The 17,956-nt window shown below is 43.3% G+C and overlaps 1 protein-coding gene across 1 annotated transcript in view; it reads right to left on the reverse strand.

Moving 5' to 3' along the window:
* Positions 1–17,956, reverse strand: part of FMN2 (formin 2) — a 434,815-nt gene that overhangs the window by 219,425 nt on the left and 197,434 nt on the right. The window contains exon 8 of the mRNA XM_030196386.1: positions 1,194–1,281. Coding sequence (XP_030052246.1) covers positions 1,194–1,281 — 88 coding nt within the window. The remainder of the gene's footprint in view (positions 1–1,193; positions 1,282–17,956) is intronic.

Below are 17,956 nucleotides of genomic sequence, written 5' to 3' on the forward strand. Positions count from 1 at the left end.
CTTAGATGCCTGTAATGACATTAACATTTACAATCAAAATTTGTTGTTTTTTTTTTAATTCTCGATTTGTTGTGGATCTGGATAAAAATGATGGCAATATAGTACATTAGGTGAATTACTTTTAAGTTCCAGGAGTCTGGACATTTTGATTTTCCAAATACACCTTAAAATAACAAATTCAAGATTGTACTAAGGCTCGATTTTCTGAAGGCGTGCATTATTGGGCTGAGTTAGTGAGTAGGTGGGGGGATTAAGAGCAGTAGAGGGTCTGAGTAACTGGATAGGAAAGCTATGACTGGTGGTGAAAGCTGATTAAATGAATGGGTGGCTGGGTTCAATGAATGAATAACAGTGTGGGGATGTCTAAAGCAAGGTGGTGGGATGCTTTTAATGTATACCCTGGAAGTTCAAGGGGGTATATATTTTTTAGATTTTGGAGGCTTTAGTATGCTGAGTATGGGTGAAGAGTAGCATGTGTGAAGGAATGTGATGGTGTGTTGGGGAGCTGCAAATGACTGGGAAGGGCAGCGGTAATGAGAAATGTGCCTTTTGCAACAATGAGTGGTGTGTGGAATCTACATGAGTGCAAGGTATAAATGGGACTACACAGACATGCAAATGTTGGGGGTATACAGGGAGTACACCTGACAGCAGAGGGGTGGAATGCAAGGAGTGAGGAGTAAATGGTGCTGCAGTGAAATAGCTTCCCTCCCTTCCAAGCTCTTTTCCTATCCCCCTCTCTTCCATTTGTTCTAGCCTCTCATTCCACCCCTTCCCTTTGGTATAGCTGCTTTGTCTCCTCTGTCCGGAAGGGGGGAGGGGTGACTCATCAGCTGTCTGCACTGCTGCTTTACCTTGGCTTTATCTCTGATATAATGTGCTTGTTTAGGCCACTTCTTTGTGTATAGAGAAGGACATACAGACTGACCATCCACAATAAGCAATATAGACTGTAGCAAAACACACCTTATACAACAATCAAAATCAGCTAAGAATCTTCAGCTTTATAATGCAACCAAAAGAACAGTCAACCTAACACTGAAGTGTTAACATTTAAAATGTGTATTTACTTGTTTATTAAAAAGAAACCAATGAAACTACCATGGAACAAAATCAAAGTTTAAATTTTGCACATATTTCACATCCCCCTTTCATAACAATACAAAACATAGGTTATAAGTTCATAGACTTACCATGCTGTATGTCTTTCATATCTAAGTGGAGACTGGACATTAGTATGCCAACAGCTTGTGATCTTTTGTTGCTCAGTAACTTGACAACCTGTCCAAGTAAAAATAATGCAAAGCTCAACTGAACACCTCAAAGTGAATTATTTCTGCATGCTCAGATTAACAGATAGAGGGAAGGGAAATGAAATGTAGCCAGGTATAGTGCATACATTAAGCCAATATAATTGCATCAAGCAAAGCATGCCTTAGTATGATTAATTATTTCTAGTTAAAGCCAAACAATTGCTATGAATGCTAAAATAGCCAGAAATCATAATCTTAAAATCGTACACTGCACAGGCACCATTTTTATAAGGCAAAAACTTCAGTTTTGTTTATTCCCAAACTTAGTCATGAATTCCTGGTCCTATTACAATATTTATACTACCACACATCAACTGTTATACAAAGGATTGCGTTCACATTGATGCTGTATGGCCAGTGGATCATAACAGATGTTAAGCAAATGCTACGTTACCCAGATATTTCCAAAATTAAAGATTAAAGAATCAAAGAATACAAGAGCTGTTAGGGTCAATATTTGAGTAAGACTGCACCTGATTTTCAAGAACAAATTGGGATAAGCTGCCTGGAAAAGCAGATATGATCCTTAGAGCAGCCCTGCTGCTGCACTGGCATTGTACGGAGCCTGATAACACTTGTGTGGAGTTACCATGGTTAAAATTCATCTTTCAATGAACATGGGGAGACCAAATATCGGCCTGCTGTTTTGATGGCTGCTTGCATTGCTAGAAAACTGGTGCTTAACACATGGAGTGGAGAAGTGGCCTAGTGGTTAGAGCACCGGTCTTGCAATCCAGAGGTGGCCGGTTCAAATCCCACTGCTGCTCCTTGTGATCTTGGGCAAGTCACTTAACCCTCCATTGCCTCAGGTACAAACTTAGATTGTGAGCCCTCCTGGGACAGAGAAATATCCAGAGTACCTGAATGTAACTCACCTTGAGCTACTACTGAAAAAGATGTGAGCAAAATCTAAATAACTAAATGGAGAGGCACTTCGACATGGGATTAGGGGGCAGCCTTCTACAACTCAAAAGAGGAAGATGTGCCTTAAAATGGCCTATCGAGAGAGGTTGGAGGTCAGTAGATTAGCAGATTTTAGACATGGAGAAGTAAACTAGCAGCTGGGAAACAGGATTCAAATCCCCCTTCTCTTTATGATGATTCTTGCAATCTTGGGTACCTCATTTCACTATTCATTACCTCAGGTACAAACATATTATAAACCCTCTAGGAAGGAACATACTGTACCTATTGTACCTGATACATAACTTACCTTGAGCTCAAATTTGGTAAAATAAATAATAAAAATTCAAGTTCCAAAGCAGGCCAGTGGCAAGAAAAGGAATGAAGGGCAAGGCAGGAGACGCTTGAGGGGGTAGTGGAACTACTAAATATATAACACTCATATGCAACCAAAGCAAAAGTTTTCAATGGGTGGAGCGAATAGGCTAACATGGTCTTTTCTACCTTCATGTTATGTGTGTAAAGACCCATGGGATTGCTTACCAAGTAAATGTTTCTCTTGAAGAAAGTAATAAACAAGAGACTCTTTCAAATAAATAAGCAGTAAGTACTTTGAATATCAAATACTGCCCACTGGAGTATTTTTACAGGCTCACTTTCTTCCCTTGGTAGGTTGTAAAAGACTGTCTTTTCCAATATATCCACATCTCTCAACATACATTGGTGAAATGAGATATGAGAGGATTAAGTAGACCTGCAGGTACCCATCATGACTTTTATTTCTAATTACTTTGAAAAATCTGTATGTTTATCTGTAGTTTGTCAAAGAAAAAAATGGTGATGCTAATTTGCTTACAAAAGTAAGTTCTACCCTCATTTATAAAGCATTATATTGAGTAGTGGGGAGAAAAAAGCCTTCACAGTCAGTTCAATTTCTGAATGTGTAGTACAAGAAATGAATAATGTGATGCTCTGTCTCAGATTCAACCTCAGAACTGGTTGCGCCATCTTCCTCAAAAGGTTCTCCTCATGCCTAATTGTTTTGCTTCTGAGTCCCTTTCCCATATCCGGTCTAATAAAAAAACGCCTAAAATGTTAGGTGGTGTGGGAATGGGCACACTATTAAAATAAAAAGTATGTCCAGTGGACTGCTGTGAATACCGAAAATAATGTAGGAACTCAGTTTACACTACAAGTTGTTTTGAAATGTCATATAAGAAAACTGTGCAATGTCTCAAATTTTGCAATTCCCTTATAGGCATTGAACCCAAGAGAGATTGGCTGTTTCTGATGTTTGCATCTTCACTGTATAACAGATTGAGGCAGGTGAAAGCCAAAACATGCTGGGCATCTGATCTGTTATGGACTGCCTTGAAACTATAAGTAGTATTTTGATGATAGTATCACTGTATGTGTTTTGGTATGTTTTGCTTTTATGACTTGTTGATGTATTTTACCAGGCATTCACCCTGTGAAATTACTGAATCATTAACTTATTGTAAATGATCTATAGGGCATGCACAAAATTATATTTTTATTTTAGTTCTTATGTAATGCGTGCACACCTAAAGAAACCACAGTAGTGTACATTCAGGTAAAGTAGTTATTTCCAGTACCTGGAGGGCTTACAATCTAAGGGCCCTATTTACTAAGCCACATTGTAGGCCTGCTAATTTTTTTAGCACGCGCTACAAATTAGCACACACTAACAATAGAAGGGAAAATTAGGTTCTTACCTTGGTAATTTTCTTTCCTTTAGTCATAGCAGATGAAGCCATTATGTATGGGTTGTGTCCATCAACCAGCAGGGGGAGATAGAGAGCACTCAACTTTTCACAGTGCCTCATGGCCAGCCAGCTCCACTGCCTCTTCAGTATTTGAAGCTTCCAAAGCAGTATGGCAAACCGCAATGGGAATAACATGAACTTTCCTCACAGCGAACGATGGCCCCTTAACAAGGGCATGAACTCAAAAGGAGAGAATGAACACATCCTCCTGGAGGGAATAAACTTGCCCTCCTTATTGTATAACTGGAGGGGATACACGCAACCTCCTGGAGGGAATAAACTCATCCTCCAAAACAAACTGGAGGGAATGGACTCATCCTCCTATAAGTGAACATGAATCCTGAAGAATGTTTTCCAACTTTCTCCCAAGGAAGGAACTTCAGGAAACAAGAACAGAACCTGAAACAGATTCACAGCATACAGACAATCATACAGGGAGGGCTCGTGGCTTCATCTGCTATGACTAAAGGAAAGAAAATTACCAAGGTAAGAACCTAATTTTCCCTTCCTTGTCATCAAGCAGATGAAGCCATTATGTATGGGATGTAACAAAGCAATCCCTATATAGGGTGGGAACTGGTCACACCACGCGCTAGCACTTGTGCTCCAAAATGCGCATCCCTCCTAGCAGCCACATCCAGCCTGTAATGTCGGGCAAAAGAGAGCTTAGAAGCCCATGTTGCTGCACTGCATATCTCTTGACGAGAGAGTGCTCCAGTTTCAGCCCAAGAGGAATCAAACAAAATAAAACATGGAAAAGAAAATAAGATGATACCTTTTTTATTGGACATAACTTAATACATTTCTTGATTAGCTTTCGAAGGTTGCCCTTCTTCCTCAGATCGGAAATAAGCAAATGTGCTAGCTGACAGTGTATATAAGTGAAAACATTCAAGCATTACTATGACAGTCTGACAGGGTGGGAGGAGGGGGGTGTGTAGGAAGTATGCATGGGGACATCAAAGCATATCATTGATATTCTAACAGGATGGGTGGATAGGTGGATAGGTGGATTGCTTATTTCCGATCTGAGGAAGAAGGGTAACCTTCGAAAGCTAATCAAGAAATGTATTAAGTTATGTCCAATAAAAAAGGTATCATCTTATTTTCTTTTCCATGTTTTATTTTGTTTGATTTCTATTGATAACCTTAAGAGTGGACTAACACGGCTACCACACTCCTCTAGCCCAAGAGGAAGAAATCGCTCTGGTAGAATGCACCTTAAAGGCTACAGGCGGAGACCGGCCAGCAAGCAGATACGCTGAAAAGATAGTTTCTTTGAGCCAGCGGGCAATAGTGGCTTTAGACGCTGGAGACCCTCTGCGAGGACCTGATAGCAAAACAAACAGATGATCATAGATCCTGAAAGAGATAGTAACTCGCAGATACTGCAGCAGAGTCCTGCGCACATCCAACAGGTGCAACTGCCCAAAAGATTCTGGAAACTCCTCCTTATCAAAGGAGGGCAAGAAAATAGGCTGGTTTAGGTGAAACGCATGAAGGAAGGCACGGTCCGAACCGTGACCCCGGACTCTGAGAATTGCAGAAATGGGTCTCTACAAGACAGCGCCTGGAGCTCTGACACCCGTCTCGCCGAAGTAATGGCCACAAGAAAAACGGCCTTTAGTGTCAAATCTTTCTCCAATGCTCGCCGAAGCGGCTCAAAAGGAGAAGCCTGCAGGGCCTTCAAAACTAGCCCCAGGTTCCAAGCCGGACAGGGTGCTCGCACGGAAGGCCGGAGCCGAAGCACCCCACTAAGAAACCGTGCCACATCTGGATGAGCAGCTAAAGACATGCCTTCAACCTTACCACGAAGGGAGGCCAACGCTGCCACTTGCACCCGCAGGGAATTATAGGCCAAGCCTATTTGTACACCATCCTGCAAAAAGTCCAGAATCGGCGAGACAGGAGCCCGCATGGGTGTGATCCCTTTTGAAGCACACCAAGACTCAAACTGGCACCAAATCCTGGCATAAGCCACGGAAGTGGAACGCTTGGGGGCTTGCAGGAGAGTGGAAATGACTGTGTTTGAATAGCCTTTGTCCCTCAATTGCGCCCTCTCAATCGCCATGCCATAAGACCAAAGCAGCAGGTGTCCTCCATGGCTACCGGGCCCTGTGACAACAGGTTCGGTACCAGAGGTAAAGGAAGGGGAGTCTCCACTAGCTTGTGTTGGAGATCCATATACCAAGGCCTGCTGGGCCAATCCGGGGCGATGAGGACCACTTCTCCTGGGTGCAGCCGAATCCGCAGGAGCACGCGCCCTATCAAGGGCCACGGAAGAAACACATATAGTAGGCCTGGAGGCCAGGGCTGAGTCAAGGCATCCCACCCTGCCGAGCGAGGATCTCTCCGTCTGCTGAAGCATGGGACTTTGGCATTTGAACTTGTCGCCATAAGATCCATCACGGGCTTGCCCCATTTAGCACATATCTGCAGGAATACTTCGTCTGCTAGTTCCCATTCTGCTGGATCGATCTGATGCCTGCTTAGATAATCGGCTTGCACGTTGCTCTGACCTGCAATGTGAGCTGCCGACAGAAACTGAAGATGCAGCTCGGCCCAGTGGCAAATCTGTTCGGCCTGCGCGGCCAGTGCTCTACACTGAGTGCCGCCTTGTCGATTTATGTAGGCCACTGCTGTCGTGTTGTCCGACATCACTCTGACAGCCAATCCTTCCAGGGTCACTTGAAAGGCCAGAAGCGCCTGAAACACCGCTTTCAACTCCAGGCGGTTGATAGACCACTCCCACTCGGGTGTCCATAGACCCTGGGCATGCTTCCCCTTGAAATGTGCGTCCCAGCCCTTCAGGCTGGCATCTGTCACTACTAGACACCAATCGGGGAGCGCCAGCGGCATTCCTCGCCACAGCATGCTGTCTGAGAGCCACCACTCCATGCTGAGTCGGGCCGCAGGGAGCCAAGAGAGTCTGCATTGGTAATCCTGAGATACTGGAGACCATCTTTGGAGTACAGCATACTGTAGATGTCTCAGGTGCGCTCTCGCCCAGGGCACCAGCTCCATGGTGGCCGTCATCGATCCAAGCAGCTGGTCAATGTCCCAAGCTCGCGGGCGGGGCATCCTCAGGAACAGACGGACCTGATTCTGAAGCTTGCACCGCCTTTGCTTGGGTAGGTACACATAGCCCGGGTCTGTTTCAAACCTGGCCCCCAAATATTCTAGAGATTGCGAGGGGATCAGGTGACTTTTGGCCATATTGAGGACCCAGCCTAGAGACTGAAGTACTGAGACCACTCTGGCTGTAACTTGATAGCTCTTTGTTACAGAGTCTGCTCTGATGAGCCAGTCGTCTAGGTACGGGTGAACCCTGATACCTTCTCGCCTGAGCAAAGCAGCTACTACCACCATTACCTTCGAAAAGGTTCGGGGAGCTGTGGCGAGGCCAAAAGGCAAGGCCCGGAACTGGAAATGTTTTCCCAACACCGCAAACCTCAGAAACTTCTGGTGCGGGGGCCAAATTGGTATGTGCAAGTAAGCTTCTTTCAGGTCTAGAGACATGAGAAACTCTCCTGGCTGTACTGCAGCAATGACGGAGCGCAGGGTTTCCATGTGGAAATGCCACACTCTCAGGGACTTGTTTAATTCTTTTAAGTCCAGAATAGGGCGAAAAGACCCTCCTTTTCGCGGCACCACAAAGTAGATGGAGTATCGGCTGTAGCCGTGTTCGGCGGGAGGTACCGGGGACACGGCCCCTATCTGAATCAGACCTTGCAAAGGCTCCTCTACCGCCGCCCGTTTGGCGGCAGAACCGCATCGGGACTCCACAAACACGTCTCTTACTGGGGCATTGAATTCTATTCTGTAGCCATCTCTGATCAGGTCCAGAACCCACTGATCTGAGGAAATATTGGCCCACTCCTCGGCAAAGAGGGAAAGACGTCCTCAGATGACAGGAAGCGAGGAGGGGGCCAGCGCACCATCATTGAGAGGGTCGCCCCTGAACTCCAGTCCTAGAGCCGGTGGCTGCGGAACGCTTGTCCGAGCGAAAGGAGTTCCTCTGCTGAAAAACGGGCACGAGAAGTGAACCCAGCAGAACGCCCCGGGCGGTACCTTCTAGCTTCACGGAATCGGGGTCTATAAGAGGAGTGGACCGCCTGGCCCTTGGGAGAAGGCCTCGGCCTATCTTTGGGCAAGCGCTGGGGTTTACGATCTCCCAGGCCTTTAACAATTTTTTTTCCAACTCCTCACCAAATAGGAGAAGGCCTTAAAAAGGCAACTTCAACCATTGCTTAGAGGCCATGTCCGCTGCCCAATGTCGTAGCCAAATAAGATGGTGAGCCGCCACTGCTACTGCCATTTGTTTAGCCGAAGCTCTGACAATATCATAAAGGGCATCAGCCGAAAAGGACAAGGCCAACTCCAGCCGCGAAGCCACATCCGAAAAGGGCTCCGCTCCATCTCCGGGCTGTTCCACTGCCTGTTGCAACCACGCCAGGCAGGCTCTAGCAGCATAACAACTGCATGCAGACGCCTGAACAGTAAGACCTGCAATTTCAAAGGACCGTTTAAGTGCTGCTTCCAGCCTACGGTCTTGTATATCCTTCAGGGCAACTCCTCCTTCCACAGGGAGGGTAGTTCTCTTTGTCACCGCAGTGACTGGGGCATCTACTTTAGGCATTGCCAAATGCTCCTCACGCAGAGGGTATAATTGCCCCATAGCCCTGGAAACTTTCAAAGGTCCCTCGGGGTCAGCCCACTGAGCGGAAATAAGCTCTTGGATGGAGTCATGCAAAGGAAAGGCTCGAGCAGGCTTTTTGGTATTAGCCATCCTAGGATTCACAGAGGAGGCCGTGCCACTGTCAGGATCTTCAATAGAAAGGACCTGTAGGGCATCTGAAATAAGCGCTGGCAGCTCATCACAGTGGAAAATCCTCACCGCGGACGGATCATCCAGATCCTGTGGTAATTCTGCACCTGACTCTGTCTCCTCAGACCACGAAGGCCTTCCAGAACTCTCCGAATCCTCACAGCCTGACCACGAGGGGAAAAAGGAGGTGCACCACAATCTGAAGGGGAATTAGCCCTTCTACGCTTTTCTTTATGCCAATTATTAGTGAAAATAGCCTCAGCGGGCAGTCCGGGCCAGAATCCACCGGGGGGGGGGGGGGGGGGAGACAATAGAAGGGGCCTCAGACGACCCTTGAGGGAGAACTCTTTTCAGCATGTATGCTTTATGCAATAACACCACAACATCAGGGGAGACAAACTCGCCCTGGGCACCCAGATCCCGTCCGGGGCTAGCCGCTCCCTGAATAGCCTCAATTCGAGGTCCCCCCTCCCCCCCCCCCCCGGGCTCAGGGCTCTCCATCTCTACGGAGGCCACGCCATGCGGAGAATTCAAAATGGCATCCGCTGCCAGCTCTGAGCGGGAAGTATCATCGCTCGCCATGCTCGGGCCGGCTCTTACACCTGTACAGCATGATTTACAGAGCCCCGCTGCTGATTTGCGCTTGCCACACCGGGAACAGCGCTTTACATTCTCTGCAGCCATCGCCGAAAATGGCAGGAAAGTTCAAAATGGTGGTTTCGCGCCAAAAACACCCCAATCGCAGGCCCACCCCGGAGGAGCTAGAAAACACTCTTACCTCACCAGACCGAGTATCACAGCTGCGGTCCCATAGAAGAATCAAAGGAAAACCTCTGTTCCATTTTTTTTTTTTTTTTAACGCTGTGAGGAAAGCAGAGGTAATAAGAACTCCGGAGGCTCAGATGAGTGGGAAAGGCAGTGAAAGGCGAACCAATGTGCCTGCATCCACTGAGTGGGAAAGGACAGGGAAAAGCAAGCTACTATGTCCACATCCACGAGGGCAAGGGTAAGGCAGGGAAAAGGCTAACCTATGTGCCTTCAAAGTGAAGCTGCTATAGCCTCTAACACCCCGGCTAACAACTGGCAAGCCAGGAGCCACCCCCAGGCAGATTTTTGATGGTGCTCGAAGAAGCTGCAGCCACCCTGCTAGGGGAGAAAGAGAATACTGAAGAGGCAGTGGAGCTGGCTGGCCATGAGGCACTGTGAAAAGTTGAGTGCTCTCTATCTCCCCCTGCTGGTTGATGGACACAACCCATACGTAATGGCTTCATCTGCTTGATGACAAGGAAACACCCATTATATTTCTATGGGTGTCTCTAGCATTAGTGCGTACTAAAATGTTTGCGCGTTTACAGCATGGCTTAGAAACAGGGCTATAAGTTTATTCCTAAAGCAATGGAGGGTTAAGCAATTTGCCCAAGATCACAGGAAGCCGTAGTGAGATTTTAAATGGGTTCCACTGGTTCTCAGTCCGCTACTCTAACCATTAGGCTACTCCTTGGTTTTTGAATGATATGGGTAGGGAGGCTTCATTGGTGTTGTGAACATGAGCTAAGGAAGACCAAGTAATTGAAAGAAAGAAAGAAGCAGGATATGTCTTGATGAATGTATAGCTGAGGTGTATTGGATGCACCATGTTCGAAATGTTTACCCTTAAGACCATTTGGGAAGGAGCTGGGGAATAGATAATTTTAGTAATAGTGATTTCAACTATATGGAGTGCATCATGCCTGCCCTACTAAACATTCCAGAGCCCAGCCATTAAAAGTGACCCCGTGAAGGAGCATTGTTATATGGAACTGGCAACTTCTTATGCACTCAATCAAAGGCCTATTTAACAAAAATGTACATTAACAGCATTAATATATGAATTTGTTGAGGCTGAACCAATGCACTCAGAGTGAATATTTTTTCACACCTGGCACAAATACTGTTCTTTTAAAATATGACAGCTCTATCTTAACACATCTACAAGGCTCATATATTCATCTATAAAGGGGGTCTTTTACAAAGCCATGCTAGCATTTCTAGATAAAAATCAGCTGGCAGCAAATGCTGAGATGCCCATTATATTTCTACAGGCATTTCAGCATTTCTCATCAGTTGATTTTTTACTGTGCGCTAAAAACACTAGCATGGCTTTGTAAAAGGTCCCCCATAGTAAGCATATAGAAAGAAACTGTGGGTAGCGCACAAATGTTGATCTCTTAAAATCAGAAAACATCAAATGCATGTTAAGTGTTTCTTGTGAACATTTAGTTCCACTGTAAATGCTGTTCAATCTGTTTATGAAAATTTGCAAAAAAAAAAAAAAATAGTAAAATGTTTCATAAAGATTTCACTTTTAGCAAATACCTACATTCCTCAAAGCAAACAAATACTGGACAAGTGTAAATTTTGCAACTAATAATTTTTATAGCATCACCCCTATACAAATACAAAGATTCCCTGCTCTGAGCTTACAGTTCAGTTAAGGAACAGATACTGGACAAAAAGACTCTGGGAATTTTATTTAAGGATTCTGTTAAAACAGGAATTACCAAGAAACAGTGGTTTAGATTAAAAAAAATAGCCTCAAGTTAGTTTTTGGGAATCATGTGAATAAAGTGTTGCCTGCTCCAGAAATTATATTTTCTTAAACATGCAAAAATTGGTTCTTTGATACAAATTTGACAAATTGTACACAAAATGTTGGCTGCATTTCCTTTGATGTTTCATTTCAGTCTTTCACCATGGTTAAAACTCAAGTCTGGATTAACTACAAAGAAACAGAAAAGTTGAGAAATGTAAATTGGACAGCTTGGGATCCTAATACCGGAAAAAGACCTATATGTATTTCAATTAGAGTGAAAGCCAGGCTTGAAACAAATAATCCAAGGTGAAATTATACCAAGCTATTCCACCATCAAGCCAGTCTTAGCCAGCTATGGCTTTCATTAAAAGGCAGCTTCAGTTTACTACTGCCAAGCTGTTTATATCTCAATTTGCTTTTTATCTGGCCAATCTCTTGTTTCTGTATGCTCGCTTTGGGAGACAGGTTTTACCTTCTCTGGAAACTACTAAAGCCTTTATTTATAGCCAAAAAAAAACAAAAGTTCCATGATGTAGTTGTCTTTCAGGATACTTTCCAGGATCTCATGGTTTCCAATAGAAGCTGTACGAATGTAAAGGACCCTAGCATAAATTCAAATGTTCCACAATTCTAATACTGTATTAATTATCTTAGCCTGGTTATTAGCATAAGTGCCTAAAGCAAATCTGATTTTAAAAGTTACCATAGATTTTAAAGTCTACAGGGAACAGACAGGAGACGCCATCAGAATGAAAAAGAATGAGAAACAAAATGACTACTAATCAAATCTGGAAAAGATCTAACAATTACAGGCAAAATACAAGTCCTTTACTTTGGGATCAAGAACTTGAGAGAAAAAAAAATAAAGGAAGAAAACAAAAAAAGGAAGTCCAAGTTGGTATCAGCAGACTAATGCCTATGACAGAGTGTCTGCTTGCTGAGTGGACAACAGCATTTATCTGTAAACAAACTACATGCCAAATTTGTATCCGATTAGATAATGTAAGAGGGAAAAAATTAGATAATGTAAGAGGGAAAAAATAGTTAACAAGTAATTTAATTGAAAGGTAATGTGACACAGATGCTAGAAGAGAGTCTCCACTAGCATTCTATTTCTACACACTAATCAGTATAGAAGCAAAGTAGATGCAAAAGAATTCTTGCTCAATCCATCATTTTTAGCATCAATATGAACCTATGTTTACAGTTAATTCATGGGGGAGGCATGCTAATACAATTATTTGAAACATATAAAAAAACATTAATGGGCCATTTCTCGGCTGTTTAGTATAAATAACAGGCATAGAACAAGAAATCGAGCTTTTTGCATCTCCTGCTTCTATTGGAAGAAGACTCCCCATACATACATTTTTACAGTAGAAGTCCAGAATGTTCTTCCTGTTGATACGGTACCCAATACATGTTAAGTCTTAACATGTATTGGGTACCGTATCAACAGGAAGAACATTTTGAACTAAATACAATAAATGGTTGCCTAAATAAATAGATGTGCACAAAATTATAGGTGAAGATATTAACAGCACTAATCAGTAAAAGGCGTCGTTTATTTTGCGCCCCTTACTGAACGAAGGTATAAATATCCACACCCACCTTGAGCAGGCATGTAAACTTATAATATTCCATGCCGACCCACTGTTGCACAAAAATCTGCACTGATCGTTAAACACAAATGACATCCCACCAATGTTGGTGCGATGATGTCGGCACATAATGCATGACGACATCATCTACACAGGGACTGAGAAATATGGCAACTGGCAGGAAGCAACCAAATTTAGCCGTGGTGACAAATCTCCTCCTGATCAAGCTGTTTCTGGCCAATGATAATTCCAGGGCACAGGAAGAGGAGCTATAACTCTTACTGGAGGGCATGGCAGAGGCTGAATGCATGCTACAATGAGCATGCCTCCCTCCATAGGGAGGTAAATGCAAAATGCAATCAGGGTATAGTAAAGCTGATTGCAGCACAACAAAACACTGTTTGCATGTTCATCACATACCTGTAGTAATAAGCAGTGAACAGCTAAGGGTTATAGCTACCACTGGTGGGATTTGAATTGTAAACCCTTGAATGTCAGGTCAACTGTTCTAAAAGACAAAAAAGCACCAGGCTTGGGATTAAGAGTCTTTTACTGGTTTGACCAGATATGTGTTTGGGCGGCAAGCGCCTGCATGAAGGGTCTAATAAAAAAAGACAAGTACATAAATCAAAATACAAATAATTATAATGATAAAAATAGCTGGACAAATGCAGTACAAGAAATTAATAGACAAAATGATATGCATACATATGTTTATATAAACATAATAGTAAATTATAGGAATGGACAAGTGAAAATAACATACAAACTGAATCAAAATGTGACAAACTGATAAAACATTTTTTTTGTTTCAAATGAGGTGAACCGAAATACTTTAAGAGTTATATGACCGAGTACAAAATTGTGATTAGTGATTGAAATAAAGTATAATTTATAATACATAATAGTAAGTTATAGTAATGGACAAGTGAAAATTAGGTACGAAGAGGGGCATTTTCGAAAGGGACGTCCAAGTTGCGATTTGGACGTCCTTGCAAAATGGCAAAATCTAGGGCTGGGGAAACCCGTATTTTCAAAACAAGATGGACATTTATCTTTCGTTTTGAAAATACCATCAGGGACGTCCAAATCCTTAAATTTCGCCGTCCCTAGATTTGGATGTCCCTAGACATGGTCGTTTCTGATTTTCGGAACCAAAGACATCCATGTCAGAAACGACCAAATGCAAGCCATTTGGTCATGGGAGCAGTCAGTATTTGTAGTGCACTGGTTCCCCTAACATGCCAGGACACAAACCGGGCCCCCTAGGGGGCACTGCAGTGGACTTCATAAATTGCTCCCAGGAACATAGCTCCCTTACCTTGTGTGCTGAGCCCCCCAAAACCCACTACCCACAACTGTACACTACCATAGCCCTTACGGGTGGAGGGCTACAGTGGGTTTGTGGTGGGTTTTGGAGAGCTCGCAATTGCCTCCACAAATGTAACAGGTAGGGGGGTATGGGCCTGGGTCTGCCTGTCTGAAGTACACTGCAGTACGCACTAAAACTGCTCCAGGGACCTGCATGCGCTATCATGGACCTCAGTATGACATCTGAGGCTGGCACGACATATTTGTAAATATGTTTGAGGATGGGAGGGGGTTAGAGACCACTGGGGGAGTAATGGGAGGTCATCCCCGAATCTCTCCGGTGGTCATCTGGTCATTTCGGGCACCTACTAACACACCCATTGCAGAGGCACCCAGGCCTCGATGCTCAAAAGCAAATGCAGGTTCCAAAGGCCGTTAGCACTGTACTAGCACCCTCATTTGCCACTGCGGAATGCTCGGAGGACTCCAGTGCAAGGAACAATAATCCCACCAGAGAATACCACAAGTAGCATCGAAATCACATTAAAATGCTGCCATTAAAGATTCACTCCAATGTTTGAAGAAGAGCACCCTGAACAAGGGTGCTCTTACTGCCAGGAACCTTACACCAGCTTGGAGCAAGCGTTAGGTAACCCGACAAGAATGAAGCAGCCCAGCAAGCCAGTCCAGGCCAGGGAGAAAAGGTTCACCTTCATCCTAGCCATCGTGATGGGGATTGTTCATTCTCTTTTCCCCCTTCTGGGCAAGCAGGAGTCTCTTATTTGCTTTGTGATTGTGGGGTGTGAGCATGATTATGGTCTGAGCCCAAAATAATTAAAGTGGGTGACAATGTTCCAAATCTTTATTCCAAGGCCAGAACCCAAAGTTTGGAATGTCTTCAGAGAAGAAAAAAAAAAAACAACTTTGTAGATGCTTTTGGCACTTCTTCCTCCTCCCCTCTGGTGCATGCAACTCTTCAACTCATGTGCCAGGCACCATTCACTCATTTTATTCCTCATGCTTGAAGCATATCATTTGCATACTATTAACGTTGAGCATGAGGAAGGAACTGAAGTGGGAGTCTAACCCAATTCACCAGGATCAAAGCCTGCTTCACTAACTACTAGAAACCTAACACTAGGTGCAGACTGTGACCTGCTGACCAGGGTATCTAGCCCGAATTCCTAGCCCCACTACATCAGCCCATTGTACCATCTGCTGAAGGTAGAAAATACTGGAGAAATCCAGCCTATACCAGTCCCTTATATTGGTGCTGTCACTGGAAAACTATTTTTTTTTACCATGTTTCATAACGCCTTCCAAGATAAACAAAACAGACTACAATATACAAAAAATTATCCAAACTGAATCACAGGTAGTCATATTTTTTTTTATATTTACCCCCCCCCCCCCCCCGCCCCAAATCAACCTTCCTCTCCCATCCACCTTTACCCCATCCAGTTGAAGGTAAAAGTCACTGGGAAAAAACAAAACTTTAATAGCTACCTACTTCCATATGCTGGTCAGATAGAAAACTATTTGTTTGACATGTATTCTTGTAGGGGGCAAGGAGAGTTATAATTCCATTCTAGTCTTGTATACATTTACGTTATCTTTATGAAAGGTTTTTCCTCTCTTCTAAACCAAAAGGTTTTCATCTACAAGTGTTCTACATTTGATCATGCTCATTCAATCTTATTTCTAAGTCACTCCAATTATGTGTTTCATTTCTATCCCACCCCATAGGCACAGCTTATGACAAAGCACATAACAGAAAAAAAAGAACAATTAGCCCACTCTTAATTATTCCTGTCTAGGTTGACAAGAATTTATCTTAGCTACAAGTTATAGAGCAAGCCCGCCCATAGGATAGCACTCATTATCCAGCTCATCATTTTCACCCATTGTATTCCATCATCCTGAATAGCTGAACATGCAAGATTCTTTATTTTACTATATTTTAAGCTTAGACCCAGCACTCCATTTTCGGCCATAAGATCTCATAATAATCTAACTGCCTTCAACACTAGATTTAGCCATTACTTAAATCTCTTGCCTCCTAGTCCTCCATTTTTGTTGTTCTAGATGGTTCTCTGCCAGCACCATAATTATACAAATTAGATGTCATAACCTGCCTAACAAATATTCAAGTATCTTTCTGACCTCATTTGCAGCTTTCTTTAAATTAGTACCTTATTTTCTTACTCCTGTTACTCTATCTTATCTACCTATGTGTTCCACCTTTGGTTACACCCTAAGCTGTCTATTAAAATGTTTTATTGTGTGTTGTGTTGACACTGAAATGCAGCATACAATGCCATATTTTGTATTGTTGTTTGAGGGTGGTTCTTTTCTTTTTCAGTTCAGAAATGTAAAATTAGAGTAGCAGAGGCCTTATCCAGAGAGGCCTTCAACTATCCCAGCAATGCCTAGACAGCTACAAAACCCTCACATCATAAAGAAAGAAGGTACAGGGATGTTGTATTTGTCTGAGAATAATTTTACTGCAAGTTGTTTTCTATGTTATCATGCTTGGTTTACATTTCTAAATGAAGTTGTTCAGAAATAGGTAAAGTAGAATAAGATGTGGCAGAGCTACTACTAGTATATACATAGGTTGTGACAGTTAACAGTTTTACAGTACAAGTATGGTTTGAAATCCATATAGTTTGGGTGCTATATATGCCTCGAGGGATGCCGCCCAACTAAATGAAGTGATAGTGGGTACTCATTCAGGCACTTGTAACTGTATAAACTAACAGTGGGTTTGCAGATGGAATGAAGCTGTGAAAGCAGAGGAGAGTCTCAAATTAAAAGATTGTGAATATCAAAAGCATATTTCAAGCATAAGCAACTTCAAAAGCGCTTCTTATAAAGGCAAAGTTCAACCCCCACATGCTGAAAAGCAATGCTAGCCCATCTCTTCCCAGAAGAGCTTTTAAGGAGCCAGAAAAACTGGGAAGAGATTTTCAACCTGATGTGAAGAAATAACAAGATTCTTGAAGACAGTTAAGTGATAGGAAATCATTTCATTTCCCCCCAAAGCTGTAAGTTTTACAGTTTTAGAAATCACACAAACACAAATAGAACTGACCATTAATTCAGGAATAAAGGGGGTAGTTTTTAAGTTACATTATGGCAATAGCACGTGTTATTTGCTTAAAGCACATTAAATGGCAATAAACTAATATGCAATAAAGTAATACAGTGTAATTTACCACGAGATACGTAATGAGATGCAAAGTATGCACATGCATGCAAAACACCTCATTATTATGTAAACTAATTAATGCAGCTTGCATTGAACACCTGGAAAAATAACACCAGCTCAAAATGCAGTCAGGTTGCTGTAAGGGCTTTCTTGACTTCCTGAGTGAGACTGCTGCTAGGGGTCACAACCGCCATTTTGAACCTGGACCTAGCATGGGAAGGAGCAATTGGGGTTTGCTCCTGCCCACGCTACTCTAGACCACCAGAGATCTATTTACAATAGCCCCAAGGAGGCCTGCGGGGGTGTAGAGATCCTTTGGGAAAGAGGGGTGCGAGGCAGGACTTGAAGAATGTGTCTTCAGGACCTGAGGGATGCAGGGGTATCTCCTGGTGATGGGGAAGGATGGGAAAAAACCACTGTTATTTGCCAG

Source organism: Microcaecilia unicolor, chromosome 3, assembly GCF_901765095.1.
Source record: "Microcaecilia unicolor chromosome 3, aMicUni1.1, whole genome shotgun sequence".
In the NCBI taxonomy this organism is placed as follows: domain Eukaryota; kingdom Metazoa; phylum Chordata; class Amphibia; order Gymnophiona; family Siphonopidae; genus Microcaecilia; species Microcaecilia unicolor.